Below are 15545 nucleotides of genomic sequence, written 5' to 3'. Positions count from 1 at the left end.
GTGGCCGTGGGCTGGGGGGAGCCTCTTGGACAGAGCAGCTCTAAGAAAACTGAACAACTGGAGGCAGCTGGCTGCAATTTTTCAGATCCACAGGAAAGTATGATTTTGTGTTGAGCAGCTGCCACAAACACTTAAGAGGGAGCTGTTACCAACAGAAATGACTGAGGGATTAATATTAGAAAGCAGATGTGTCAGACTGTGGAGTCTGTTTAAAGATGTGCTCCCTGTCAATAAGACCTTGCTGAAGGGCTCTTGGCAGCTGTCTAGCCCTGCAGGATCTCTGAATCTCAATGAGATACCACGTGTGAAAGGAAAGAGGGTTAGTGTTGAAATTATCAGAATTGGAACACTTCAACCAAAGCTGCTGGAGCTGAAAGATTTTTGTGTTTTCTCCATGGTTTTGCTTTGTGAGCAACTCAATAAGAAATGACCATGGCAGAAAGAAAAACAGGGAGCAAGAGTGAGTAAGAAATAGTATTTGGACAGAGGGAAACATAAGAAAGGAAGATAGAGATACTGTGGTGAGGAGGTGGATGTGCTCTGAGGGGCCTTGTGTCTTGGAACCTGGGGGAGAACCCATGACTGTACCCCACAAAGAAAGATACGTAATCATCTCTGGGTAAAATAAGAATGAGATCAAGATAAAGAAAACTGTAAGGTACAACCGCGGAAGTACAAACGGCAAGGAGTGGGGCATAAGTTCAGGCTAAAGGAATCCCAAGAGAAAGAACACCAAGCCCTGTGACCTCTGGCAAAACTTGCACTTATGAACACGGGACAACATCCTCTGACTACTCTGTTCCTCAGAACTGTGCCTGGTGAGGGAATTCAGATGGGAAAGGAATTGTCTGAGCATGTTTAGGATGTCTGTTTAGTGCTTTCAGAATCAAACTCCCTCCACATCAGAAGAGAGCTTTGTGATTACAAACTCTTGCACAGGCAGAACCTTAAAAAATTTAACAAGTACTAAAATATTTAGTAATATTAGAACATTTGGTAATACAAATCACCATTAAAGTTACCAGGCTGTATGCATGTAGTTACTATTAAATAGAAGGCTGAAGCAAATGGAAAGTAGATGCTAACTGAAACATTTGTATTTTGTTAAAGATGTTATTCATGAATATTATAGAAACTTTTCTTATAAATAAGACCTTCAGCATTCTCATGCTTCTGAAAAATCCCCTGGTTTTTACCTGATTGCTCGTTCAGTGGGAAGCAATTCCACTGCCAGTTTTCCAGTTTGCCATCCTAATAAAGTCATTTAGCACAGGGTTTAACCCCCTGCTTCTTTTTTAGTTTGCTTTGCTTACTTTAATGAGTGGTCATCTTGGCCACCGAGTTCAGATCAACAGTGCAGGAAACAGAAGGCTTGAAAGTGTTGAGCCAAAGCAGAGACCAGGAGATCAGATAGCACTCAACCAGAGCTCCCTGAATTACTGCTATTGCTGCTGGCACAGAGCATTGCCTGGGACTGCACATGGGCCTTACTAGTTAAGCAACATTATTTAAGACAACTTTGCAGGCCTTTTAAGCCTTTGGCATCTTAGTGATCCAGAGGCACAGAGTTATAAGGATTTCCATGGCCATTTCAGTCTATGGAATTTCTTCAGAAGTTATCAAATCAAAGTAAAAGTGTTGCTAGTGTGCTTTGTAATCTGAGTAATTACAGAGGTTTTAGCTGAAAATGGCCAAACATCCTTGATTTTAGAATCTGTATGGGTCCCCATTTTTCATCATCCATCAGGGATAGCTTTAGTACCAAGAAGGGTAAGCAGAATCAGGACCCAAGGTGCAGAAAAGCTGGAATTGACCACAATAGCACACTTTGGTTCTTGCTGACCTGCTGTAACTTGAGATTAAACTAACATTGCTGGGCAAAGCAGGAAAAGTAATAAGCATTAAAAAAAAGTGTCTGATCACTTCAAGACTTATATAATTTCTTCTGTCACTGCTATTATGTTCCACATCTCCCTTGATTTACACTAATGTGAGAGAAAGTTCACGTATTCTGTCTCTGGCTTTGTGGATTTCTCTTAAGGTACTAATGACATCTGCTCAAGTCAAGTCAGTGCAACTTTTCTTTAAGGTTTGGAGAAGAGTCTGGAGAGTTGACACTGCACTGAATAGGACATGTTTTCTCCTCCAGTTATTCTGAAGCTTGAATTAGAATGGACCCAAAGTTTCCTGTGTCACCAAAAGCTCTTAGTGCAGATGCCAAGCCTTGTAAAATATGAAATGATCAGGGTGTGTGATGGGGGGAGGAGAGTTATGCTTCAGAGATATGCTTCAGATATTTATTGAGTTTCAACTTAAGAGTGTGCCATGATGAAATCATCTGCTAGGTATTCCCCTGTGTCAGCATGGACACTAAGGAGATGAAAATAACTGGATTCAAAGCAGATGCTTTTTATGGTCATGATGGTCCTTCATCCCCTAGGAGATGACTTTGCCTGTGTGCATTGCTGGGGGATTTGGCCTGACAGCAGACCTGCAGCTTCCAGTGACTGTGGCTTTGGGAGCCTTGTAGTTGAGCAGCTGGAGATGTTTTCACTTGGTGTGAAACCTGCTGGTTCCTGTGAGATTTACAGCTCCCAGTGCAGGTGATTTGATGAACGCACTTGCTGTCACACCTTGGGTTTCGTTCTGAACCCTCTGTTTTTCAGCCTGTCACCACAAGTTACAACCAGCCTGGGCCTTGTGTTTGTGGATATTTTGATGTGTGTGTTAACTGTGGAGGGTCTGCAGAGCCTCCAGGGACTAGGGGTGCTTGGGGAAATACAAAAGGAAGATTTGGAGCAGGTAACTTCTCTTTCCCTGTCAGTGTCTCCCTGTGGAAAGCTTACTCCACTACACGGATTCCCCAGCAGGACAATCTCTTAAATACCCATGTAATTTTTTTATTAGCATCTGTCAGTGACAGGGGGAATGTTTGGGGAGGGAAGAAATTGTTACCCTTTATTTCAGGGTCTCTTAAGTCACACTGCTGACCTTGGTGCCATTCACAGTGTGCTGGGATGTCTGTCCCAGTGGTAAAAGGCCAAGTGTGTGTTCCCCTCTCTGCCCCTCTCACCTCCCATTGTATTATTTCTTTCCAAGTTCATTAAATGGATCAAGAGGGTTGGAATAATCTCATGTAGGTGCTGAAATGAATGGATGGGCTGCGGTAGACCATTCCAGTGATTTGTGTGTTTCAAATACTCTCACAGGAAATAAGTCATATACTGGGTTTTCTAAATGTCTTTGTGCACCATTTGTTAAAATCCTGAATAGCAGACTGTGTCTAATTATTTGTTTAATTTATATTGTCTGTATTGAAATTAGTCAAAGGCACAGTGTTGTCTTATTTCCTTAGCTTTTGGAGATGCAAAATATGTATTTGCTGCTGTCTAAAGTCATTAAGGAGCAGCAAAACCTTCTGAGAGCCAGTGTTGCCAAATCTTTACAATTTCAGGTTTTGAAATGTTAAAGTGCTGCAAGAATTTCAGCTTTTATAAAAAAAATCTGGTGATTATGGTCTTGGAGAAGATTTAAAAAACACAAAATCCAAAGAGGTAAGAAACTAAAGAATGACTTGAAAAATGTTTGTCAGAAAAGTTTCTGGAGCTATGAGCCCTGAATTTTTGAAGTTCTGAGCTTGAATGAATGGACTGTTTTTCCCCTATATCAACTACTGCATGTATATTTTTTTTAATGACTAGTTTTTGACAAATACAACACCCAAATTTCTACTCTGTTCCTGTTTACATTTTCACTGTGATATTTCTGAGCTAGAGAGTTGCCATGTCAGACTTCTCTTCTTCCTCATGTTCAGTGCAGGTTTGTTGATTCTGCTGCTTTTGGAAAAGCAGTCCTTATTCTCATTTTCTTGCTACCCAGCTCAGTGAGAGAGGGAAGAGGGAGGGAAGTTTTGAACTCTGGCTGGATTCTCAAATGTTGGTTTGTGAACATTCTTTGTAGCCCAGATAACAAAGCTATTAAAATGATAAACAAATAGCTTTGGGATTAAGGCAGAAGAATTATCTGTGTCTTTAGAAGCCGTTTATCTCCTGCCTGGTTGACTAGAAGTGTCTGTGTGGTCTGAAGTAAATTTCTCAATGAGTGTTTCAGCAGCTCCACTCAAAGGCTTCAGCCTCTCCTGTAGGCATTTACAAGTAGAGTATAATTTATTGTAGTTTTCAAGAGCTAGCAGCTGCCTGCTTAGGTTCAATGAGAAACCAAATTCTGCTCCTGCCCAGTGGCCAATCTAATAGCTTGAGACTAGAAAGTGATGAGGGGGCAGAGAGGCAGAGGAAACTCGAAGGAATTTGCCCAAAGTCGTTCTGAGGATGAGCAGTAACAACAGGCTAAGCACCTTGGTTCTTGACCTGCAACCTGGTGCTGTAATCCCTGTACTCATGGTGCCTTCTGCTCCTGCCAGGATATGGGGTTTGGAAGGCACTGCATTAAACTGTCCAGGAATGGCTTTTTAAAAGCACAGCTGATCCTTGAGAAGAAATGTCAGCGTTAGAAGTGACACCAACTACTAACTGATCCAGTGAAACAGTATCTAAGAAAATTTCAATCCCAGTGCTCAGTGATGACTGGATAATTCATCACTGCTGTAGTCTTTCACACAGGCTGAATCCCTCTATGTGTGCTTTGGAAAGTTAAATAACAGTGACATGGACAATGACAGTGCAGGGAGAAAGAAATAAAGGAGATAAAGACACGAGAAGACTCCTGAGGAGAACTGGGAAGTGACAGAGGTAATGAACCGAAGAGAGATTGGAGCAGAAGGATTTGTAGAAAATGTTTTCATCTCAACACAAATAAAAACCCAACATGTGGTTCAGTTATCGTTTAAGATAAACTTGAAGTAAACCCCTCCTAATTGAGATTTTTTTCAGCTTTTTTTGCTTTAGAATCTCCTTGGACGGTTTCTAACTGCCCGGTGGGATGTGCTTGCCCTTGCAGGTTCTGAGTCTGCTCCTCCGCGTGGCACCTTGGAGTTTCTAGCTGGCACCATTACCTCCAACGAGTGGAGTTCTCCCACCTCCCCTGAGGGGAGCAACGACTCGGGGGGCAGCGAGGCCTTGGACAAACCCATCGACAATGACGCCGAGGGCGTGTGGAGCCCGGACATCGAGCAGAGCTTCCAGGAAGCGCTAGCCATCTACCCGCCATGCGGCCGCCGCAAGATCATCCTGTCCGACGAAGGCAAGATGTATGGTAAGGAGAGAGAGAGGTCACAGCACAACGCTCCACGCAGCCTGCCCCTGCTCCAAATGATGCTCTGAGAATTCCCTTCTCTCACGTGTTCCCAGGCTGGTGCCGTTGGTTGCCTGGAGTCTTATTTAGGAAAATGGGTGTGACATTGATGAAGCAGAAAGCGTTATAGGTATCTTTTTCACGCGACTATCCATAAGGTAGATCTCAGAGCTGAGCATGCTACTGAACTAATCTTTATGTATAAATATATGGCTTCATGGTGTGACAAAGCCTATCTTTTATGGTATCTCTTCTTCACTGCTCTTGTTGGAGGTAAGAACAGGTAATGGTCTGTGTGTCTGATGCTACAGGAAAGAAGCTCAGCTCCTGAAGCCCTGAATGGCTCTGCTGCTGTGCAAACACCTACACTTTAACTACCTACACTTTTCAGATGTTAAGAGTGGAAGGTTCTGTGTACTGCTTTTCATTGCACTTTGCTGTCTCATAGCTCCAGCACAAGTATCTTTCACCTGTGGGTTCTTCTCATCTAGCTAACTAGATACCCAGCCCTGAGTACAGAGAGGCTCTGGCTTGCAGCTGCAGCAGAAGTCAATTTTATATGTGGCAGACATGCTTTTGAATTGGTTTTTTTTTGACCTTTGCGACAGTTAAAATTTCTTTTGATTTTTGTTAACCAAAAGCTGGTTTGGCCTGGATTCTCTAGCTGAGAATTGCAAGAATCCACCTGGTAATTCTGTGACTAAAATGCAAAGCAAAGGTTAAATACCCAGTATTTGGTTTTAAGTCTCAAGGTGGACAGTTTCTCCGAACACTAGCAAGGATCTTATGGAAGACAGCTCTCTTTCTACCCAGTCGGTGCTTGCTTTTTTTTCCCCCCCCATACATTGGAATCTGCCCGTCTTCACAGGCCCCATCACGGGATGCTCCATGCATGCCCTGGAGCTTCCTACGGGGCACTTCACGAGTAATTCTGCAGGTTTCTGTCCACCCATCAGGCCATTGTTCCCCGAGCAAGGGAATGGATTGCTCTGACTGCGGGAGCGTGGGTGGGGTCTTGTTTACATGGCCTTATCTGCAGGGGATGGTTTTACTGGGTACACACATCATTGTACCCGGGAAGAGCAATCGGGGTTGGGTAAGGCTGGTCACCCTGAGGCTAATCTGGGGCCAGATTAGGCAGACATCAATTCCTGCTCTGAGCTGGTGCAGGCGTTTGTATGATTGTGCTATGGAAGCAGCTGGGGAACTAATTCCGTCTAAAACTAACATGGCCAGAAAGGAGAAAAGATGTGAACTTTAATTTCCATACTGCCCAGCATCGTGTGCTGGTATTTAGAGAAAGGATGGTGAGATTGGGAATGAGCAACCATGACTGAGATCAAAGTAAGACTGCTTCTTTAGGGACCGATGCTTGCTTAAAATGTTACTCAGACTAAAATATTACCTGAGAATCCACCCCATGGTTATTAAGCATGAACTAGTGACATGGCTCTTGTTGCTCTATGTCTGCACTGCTTTTCATAATGGGTTTTCATGCTTTTAAAATTACTGGTAAAAATTACAGTTGTGTTTTAAGAGTGTATTAATTTACTAAACATTTTGCCCCTGAAGTATTTCAGCTTTGGAGTGAATGTGTCAGAGCAGAGAGTGAAAGACAAAAAAGAAATGAGAGCAAAAGTGAAGCACAAAGAGATACAGAAGCCAGTGACACTTGGCTGGGCCTGACTTAGCATGGATTGGTGTTAAGTGGAACACACCTAGTTGACTGTACTGGTGAACTGCAGAAGGTAAATAACCTTCTTGCAGGGTGAAAGGTTTAGGGCAGGCTCAGGGAGAAGAAATGAAGAGCTTTTCTGCAAGCCCTCCCCCCTATTCCAAATGGGACAGTGTCCCTGCTTGCCTTCAGTGCACCTGTTCCTGGTGTGGATGGTTGGTTCAGTGTGCTCCTGACAGAACCCAGGCACTGATTTATGCCCTCCTTTGCTTACTCGTCTCCAGGATCCAGGCCAAGGAAGTGGGGCCCTGTCTGGGATCTATAGAAAGATATGACCGGGCAGGGAGAATAAATATAGTCCCTGATTTCATCTCCAGTGCTCACAAGCCAGCTTGTGGAACAGGGCAGGCTCACTGTGGAGCTGGCCCTGCCTCTGAAGGGATGGTTATTTATCCACCCTGTGACTGACTTGCACAGAGCCCTCTGAACCAAGGGGTGAGGTGTTACAGAGAGCTCTTTATGCCCCTTTCCCCTGAAAAAACTGGAACCATTTCACTGTTCCTCACTGAGAAGTGGCTTGTGTGGTTATGGGCAAGATGTTCCAGGTCTCAGAATTTCTTCTGTGTGCAATTTATATGCCTTAAACTTTTGTGAAGCAGCCTGTTGTCAGTTCAAAGTTGGCGGCTTTTAGATGAAGTGTACTGAGGCAATATGAAGAATTTGTGCTGTTTTGCTTAAATGCATTTAAATTTGTACAGAAAGTTGTGTTTCAGCCTCTAAACAGACCTCATGCTCATATTGCCATTCCTCTTCAAAGTTGGCTTGTTTACAGCTCTTTAGGCAGCACTGCTGATTGCAGAGTGAACACCATTCCCTCTTCACTCCAAAGTCAGCCAAGCTCTTCTCTGTACACTGATAATCTGTGTCCTGATTCCTTTGCTGACTTTCCTTTCGTTATCTTTTTCCATACTAGACATGTTCCACTCCTGCATGGAGGCAGCATCCTGACTGAGTAAGCTCATGGCACAGCCCTCTCTGGGTGCCAGCCCTTTCCAGCAGGCTTTGCTGGACACCTGCTTAAGGCACAAGCAGCTGTCTCCTGTGATATGGAATGCTGTCCTTTCTCCAATTGTGTGGAGCGTGGGGCTCTGGTGACTTCTGGTACCACTAAGGTCTTGCAGAATAATTTTAGGAGTCCTGCCTGCTAGAACACCGTGGGGGTACAGCATTACAAGTATGTCATTTATGTTTTCCAATAATGTTTTTCCATGGGAGAAATCATGCCTGTAGCATTTGTACTAAATAAGCTGTCACAGAATTAGGTGTTGGGTGTCTCCTGGCATCTTCAGTGCTGATGTAGAGAGAGTAGAGTGAAAAAGCTTAGTAACTTTGTGAGATATTCATTGAGATGTTGAATAGACCAGGTCTCCCAACATTACTGAGAGCAGAGAAATAAGAAATGGTAACTTGCAAACCTTTTTTGACATTACAAGAGAGACAATAAGATCTTGGAAAAAACCTACTGATTATCTTAGCTGTCCAGTGCTCCCTTGCACCGCAGGAACACCTGGCTTAAGGCACTTTTTTGCAAGAGGGTCTAGAATTGGTGGCAGTTTGTTGGATGGCTGTTCTGAAGGAGTCAGTAGCTTGGCAGCTGCTTTTCAAACAGCTCAGCCATTTCTGTGCTGAGCAGGGAGGGGCAGACAGCTGGGGGCAGTCATCCATCTCCCAGGCTGGTGCCATCTGTTTGTGAACTGCTGATAGGAAATACTTAGAGATGTCCAAAGCTTAGAGGCTGAGAGATAGAAGCAGGACAGTCAACCGTGTTACTAGTTAAAACTTGGAGCAGGCAGTGGACCACAAAGTCTTGCTTTTACAACGAGACTTAAGATGGGATGAAAGGTCAGTCTGATGCTAAAAGCTGCCAGGTCACAGATGTCCCTCCCACCCCTATTCTGAAATGATTAGGTAAATTTGCAGGACAATGCCTTTATCTCAAAGGGATACGTTATCATTTAATGTTTTCTCCAACCTCAAAGAGTCACTAAAAGTAGAACTGACAAGCAAAGGCATAAATCCAAAGAAGCATAAAACTTACACTCCTGTCCTGGCTCATAAACACTTCTTCAGAGGAGGGAGGAGCATGGTTGTTATTCAAAATATGGAAACCTACAAGGTAAGAGTCTTCAAATTCTTTCCTCCTGTATTATAGTTTAGCATCTTACCTGGTGATGTTTCAGTCAAATCTATTAAAACATGCTGAGAAGGTGCTCAGTTGACACTGAACTGAATGTTCCAGGTAATTGCTAAATTTCTATTTCAGCTGTGATATTCCTCAGAGAGATACTTCTGAAGCTCCTATCCCTTCCATTATTATGACCTAGTGAACTCCAGAACAGCCCTTTATCCCATGATTTTGGAAGAAAAAAGGAATCTCGTATTTTAAACACTACAAGACAGACAAAACTTGGATTAGTGGACAATTGGTCAGGATGCAGACTTTGCCCTCCCCTCTGGTGGTAGGTGTAATGTTTCTGGAGTTGCTTAATAATGAGGTTTTGTTTCACTCAGTCATCTTTCAACTTTGCTTTTGTGTGGCTCTGGTTCTTTGTTGTCAACTAGACGAAGCCAGACTTCTGGAGACATTGGCAGTGGGTTAAACTTCTGCTGGAGTTTCTCATGCTTTTCCTTCCATCTCCTTTGTAAGCTAGGTTTATGGTTCTTTGTGTTAAGCTGTATGTCAGTTTAACTGGTGTTTTCTCCATGCAAACATGAAAAGAAGTATTTTTGCATTAATTCCAAGCATTTCTTAAGTATTGAGAAATTTGCCACTTTTGAAATACCAACCCACCAGGAATATTCTTGCAGTTAATAGTACTGGCTGTGGCATCTTTCCTCAACATGCTTAGTACTGAATATAAATATAGTAGCAATCTTATTGAGTACTACATGTTATCAAAATTATCATGACTCCTTTTGTGGGGGCTTCATTTTGTTCGTTTAATAAAGGGCACAAATTTTTCCTGTCCCTTTTGATTTTTTTAGCAGCTTTGTAGTCCCATATTTATCTGTCAGGCTTAAAAACCAAGTGAGCTGTGTAGTACTACATTTTCCCCATTGCATATGTCTTCAGCCACAGAGTTTTAATCACATTTAAGTGACTTCATTGGCAACATTGCATTAACCCTTTTGGTTCTTCCTCTGACTTTTTAATTTTTAAATTTCAAATTTTTTGTAATTCTCTAAGATTCTTCTCTAATTTAGAAAAATCTAAAATTCTCTAAGATTCTTCTCTAATTTAGAAAAATCTAAAAAGATTTTTCTCTAATTCTCTAAGAGTTGATTTGTAGTGGTATATTGTCAGAAAGGCGTTTGTTTGTTTGTTTGTTTGTTGGGGGTTTTTGTGTTTTTTTTTTTTTTTTGCATTGTAGATAACACATACAGTTTAACTGATTTATAATTTAGTAGGCCAGATTTTTGTTTTGTAGGTGTATCCACTCACCTTCCTTTTAACTTACAGACTGTTTATATTTCGTTTTTCATCCTTTTCCCTCATTGCATGTAATTGTTTTACTTCTGCTCTTCTTTTGGATAATTTACACATTTCCAGTGATCTTCTGAAAAGTTTAGTTTTAAAAAGCCTTAGTGTTCTTTTACATTTTAAAACCAACTTCTTTTTTTCACAATTGGCTTCAATACTATCAATTGCTAATTTGCTCTTACTTACTCTTATTAATTAACCAAATTATTAATTATTGCTCCTACTTTGGTTTTACTTTGGTCTTAACCAAATAGTTAATTATTGCTATTACTTTTATTAATTAACCAATTATTGCTCTTACTCTTTTCAATGAACCAAATATTCATTAATACTTTAAAAATTCAGATAGAATTTAAAATCTGGGAACAAAAACCCAACATGGAAAATGAAAGTTAATAGTGCCCAGTGACTTGGGTGTCTTCTCTCTTTAAAACAAGTGCATGTAAAGCCATCTTCTGCACAGGATTCTGCAAACACGTTACCAGAATGATCTCAAAAACATGGAGGGAGTTCTGAGAAGAGCAAGCATACCAGACTTAACATTGAGCTCTGGGGGTTGAAGGGACTGATTTAGGAGGAAAGATTAAAGTAGCTAAATATACATAGCTTGGCTAAGTGATGACTGAAAGGTGGAGGGTGGGGGGACACATAATAACAGTCTAAAAATATTTGAAGGGTGTTAACATTTAGGAGGGAGAGGGATTTTATGTGGAACATGTGAGCATGACTAGGATTAATGGGGGAGAAAGAGGAATATAGGATGGATATCAGCAAAGGCTTCAGGACAGCATGGTGTTCAGTGCTGAGGGATCTCTCTCCTATGAAAGGCTACAGTAGGAGTGCTGTTGTTTGGGGCTTTTAAAATTGTATCAGACAAAACTATAAGGATTGTATTTGTAGAACCACTCCCAGAGAATGGTGTGTCTGCATGTGCACATGTGTATCTGTGAATAAGAGGAGGATTCCAGATGGGAAGTGCTGTGGTTTTACACAGGAAACAAGAGAACAGTGGGCATTAGTTGGCTTTACTCTGCAAATGTCTGCATTTTTTTTTGTCAATTGTTAGTATTGTGATTCATACTACCTGTGGTTTTGTGACATGAGCATGTTTATTTAAGTGATTGACGCAGGAGCCCTTCCTTAGGTCTGAAACAAAAAGAACAGACTTCTAGGTAAATTCCAGGAGTGCTTTCTCAGAGTTTGTCTTCTGTCAATTAGCCACACATTGACTAGAGAAGGATGACAGCATTTCTCAAGAAAGGGTGTGCATATACATGGACGGGGCTGATAATGTCAATATGCAGATTGTGTGGACACCTGGCCTAGGAAAGAAGGAACTCTTCAGTGCAAGTATGAAAAACCTATCAAGTGAGCTTTCTTTTAAAGTCTCTTTCAGAGGCATTCCTTAAACAAAACCAGTGTGAAACAACATTACCTTTCCATTTCCTAGCACCCCAAGTGGAGGGAAGCTGCTTGTTCAGAAAAAGCCAGTTTTACAGCCGAAAGAACAAGCAGTGTTCTCATTCATGTAGGATCCAGATAATGAGCACAGGAGAACTAGGGCTGTCTATTGGTCTAAACAGTTGCTCATTAGCTAATCCATAACAAGCCCTGTATTGTCTGTGTGTGGTGAAGATCTGGGCAGCAAAGCTGGGAAGGCTGTGTGCAGTTTGTGCCCAGACAGATGGTCCTGTAAATCTGTTGGTCACTGGCAGGGCTGACTGAAACCTCTGGGGCCTGGGTACACCTGCTGCTGGAGGGTGCACAGCCAGCAGCTGTTGCTCATTGCTGTCACCTCGAACTTGTGACCCTTCTTCTTCTGGGTACTCCTTCGCGTCCTCAGTCTCACTCCATGCACATAAACAGCCAGAGTCTTGCTCTGTCTCTGCTTCTTGAACAGGAAATGACACTTTTCATGTAAAATGCCTTTAGAATCACTCCTCTTTCCTTTTGGGTTTGATTTGTACAATAGTTGCAAACACTTTTCCAGGAGTCTGTGGGCAGGAGTGTAACCAACGCTTGCTGAGGTAACCCAAAAGCAGTGCCCAAGCTGCTGACTGCAAGTGCTGCAGACTCAGGCAGGTTTCTAAGCATGGCAGTGTTGCAGGGAAACACACACAGCCCGTGTGGCACTCAGTTCAGTGCTGCTTTCAACCCTGACTGGGGATTAGGAGCCTTCCTGCATATAAACACGGCATCTTCAGCTTTGGTTATAGAATGATAGAAAATGGTGCTGGAAAAGACCTTCAAAAGTCATTTCATCTGCTCCTGGGCTCAGAGGCAAAGCCAGCTGTACTTGTGATATTCATTTTTAGTCTGATCCTTTATGGCTAAAGTTGTGGGAAAGTGATTTGACAAATCTAGATACAGAAGTTTTCATATATAAGGTAGTTGAAGCACCTAGATTTGTGCAAATTCCCTTCTGGATCCACGTGCATTTTTAGGTATCTCTGCAGCTTAAATAGTTTTGTCGTCCTCACGTTCCTGCTCTCCTGCCTGAATCATGGTTGCCCAGTTATCTATCAGACTTACACTGTAAACTCATCCAGGGAACAGGTACTTAAAGAATCTGGAACAACATTGTGCTGGTATTAGAAGAAAGCGAGCAGGGTGGGAAGGAACAGGGAATATCACAAGCCATTGTAAGGAATTTTCATGATCTTGGCAGAATTCAGCTATTACCCGGACCAGTCCCTGGGTGACTATGCAATTATTTAATCTGTTTTTCTGCTAGATTTTTCTGTTCACATTCTCTTTTCATCTGTTACAGAGTGTGACGTCTTTAACAACTATTCTTGATAATGTTGGGATGGTGTAGAACTGTTGTGGTGAGACCAAGATTATATTTCCTTCAGAAATGGTGAGATGACCTTACAGTTCACAGCAGAAGGAAAGAGGGAGTTGCTAGTCTTGCTTCCTTGCTCCCCTGCTCTGCTTCCAGTTTTGTGCTCCTGCTCTTTAGGCAAACACCAGTTTCTAGTAGACTCCTTGTGGATGCATTTTAGATTGCTAAACTGATAGCAAACTAGGTTGGCAAAATGAGCTGGACAGATTTCTGCCAGATTAGAGTTGAACTCACCCGTGGAACAGTCCTGGTGAGAGGGAGGGAAGGGGAAAGGCAACCACATTTTTCAGGAGTGTCCAGGCATTTGTTTCTGCTGATTCTATAAGTTAATGGCTTAAAGTGATCACAAGCAATGGATGCACTGTAAATCAAGATGCCATGAACAGAAGTTGAGTGGTGGCAGCCATTCCACTTTAAAAAATCAGTATTCATTTATTTATATAATGCAAGAACAGTCTCTGTGTTCTTTTGCTCTCCTTGCCAAGTAAAGCAGTCGTGGTTCCTCACAGGACTGAGCCAGACCAGAGCAGCTGCCCTGAGAACTGCATGGTCGTGCAGCAAGTGGCTGCACAGATCTCACAGACTCCTTTTAGCTCTAGTTTCTGTTGTAGATGAAGCTTTGAGTGCTTGATCAGCATTCATCTGGGCTTGACCAGGCTTGACCAGGCTGTCATCTGGAAACATGCAGAAGATGAGCACGTGGGGCAGAAATCTGCCAGAAACTCTGTACTCTTGCTGCTGGCAGGGGCAGCTGACCACAAAATCAGTAGAAAGGCTTACGTTTTTGCTATCCCTTAGGGCAACATCACTGAGAATTGCTTTCAGATGCCTCACAGTTATTAGAAGATACCGAAACGAGCAGACACTTATGGATCTAAAGAAGAATTTAGCAGATGTTCAGGTCTGTAATGTAGAATTTGGACTGATGTTAACTGGAAAACGCTGTTAGAGTTAAGGATGTGTTTCAGTGCTACCCTCAATAGTCAAGTTTCTCTGAACCGGGGCCTTGGTGAGTAAAGTGTCTTAGTGCCTCCATAAGGTCATTCTCAGGTGTCCCAAGAGACTGAAATCTTTAGGTTTGACATGCCTTTCCGTGTAGGATTGTTGCTGGCTCTTTCAGGTGTTACCTGATACACTCCCTGGCATATGAAGGACTCATGTTACTATATGCAGCTGCTTTGGTGTAATTGTGGGATTTCCCAGCCAAACTGATCTAAACACTTTCTGTAGGGTTCTTATCAGTCTTAACCATGGGAAGTACCAGAACAAGTCCCAGCTCTGCTCCTTTTGCAGCCCTTAACGCATATATGGAAGAGCACTTATTGGATGGATTAACTTACATTTCTGTGGCCTGAGGCGATAATGTGGGAAACACAGCTGATGAGGACATTCAGTTTATGCACTGAAAAGCGCTATTAAAGACTGAGGTGTGGTGAAGAGCTGCATTGCCTGGAGCTTCCCATTAGGCTGATGGGGAGGGACTTCTGCCTGTGTACATTGTTGTACCCTAGAAAATGCTCACCTTTACAAGGAATAACTCCACATGCCCTTGGGGCAGTAATTAGAAGGCAGTTTAACGCTGTTTAGCCTTTAGACAAATGATGCAAGCACAGGAAGTGCCTTGCTCATTTTCTTGCCAGCCTGTTTGTGTGTGAGGGTTAGGTGGAGTACAGCTCCAGGCTACAGTTTCTCTGGTGGCAAAACTGGTTTAAGAGGTTCTGCACCAGTTCTTCCTCCGTTCTCTTTGCTGTGCCACTGCCATGGTTAATGTGACCATAAAATGAACTAGTTCACCAATCCATTTTAAAACAGGCTGATGGGGGGAAAAACAAATCAAAACCAACAAAATCCATGTGAGGATGGGGAGTCGTATTTTTTTCGTTTTTGGTAATTACAGTGGTGCATGTCAGTCTTTCCTCCCCTGCCCTCCTCCCCTTTTCCCATCAATTTAGTTGGTACAGCTGCACACAGGAGTTGATGGAATGTTGCAGGAGGAGGATTGACTGCTAAGGAGAGGGAAACCTCTTCACTTTGTTCGAACTACACCCATGGTGACTGACTTTTCATTTATCTCCAGTACTTGTTTGGGACCAGTAAGAGGCTTCCCCAAAACTGCAGGGTCTATAATTATTATCCCCCACCCATATACCTTGTGTGAAGCATCTTAAACTGACCATCAAGAAACAGCAGCTTCTAAATGGTGGTAGCATTATTTGTGTTTCTGGCTGTGAATT

At 42.6% G+C, this 15545-nt stretch overlaps 1 protein-coding gene across 3 annotated transcripts in view; it reads left to right on the top strand.

The window, feature by feature from the left end:
• The window catches only part of TEAD4 (TEA domain transcription factor 4), a 49922-nt gene that overhangs the window by 9179 nt on the left and 25198 nt on the right, over window positions 1–15545 (top strand). For all 3 annotated transcript variants that reach the window (XM_058825056.1, XM_058825054.1, XM_058825055.1), the window contains one exon: window positions 4957–5211. In XM_058825056.1, coding sequence (XP_058681039.1) covers window positions 5205–5211 — 7 coding nt within the window. In that variant the 5' untranslated portion in view covers window positions 4957–5204. The remainder of the gene's footprint in view (window positions 1–4956; window positions 5212–15545) is intronic.

Source organism: Ammospiza caudacuta, chromosome 2 (genome assembly GCF_027887145.1).
Source record: "Ammospiza caudacuta isolate bAmmCau1 chromosome 2, bAmmCau1.pri, whole genome shotgun sequence".
NCBI classification, from domain to species: domain Eukaryota; kingdom Metazoa; phylum Chordata; class Aves; order Passeriformes; family Passerellidae; genus Ammospiza; species Ammospiza caudacuta.
Note: the sequence above shows the minus strand (reverse complement) of the source record. Positions and strands in the feature narration are given on the sequence as shown.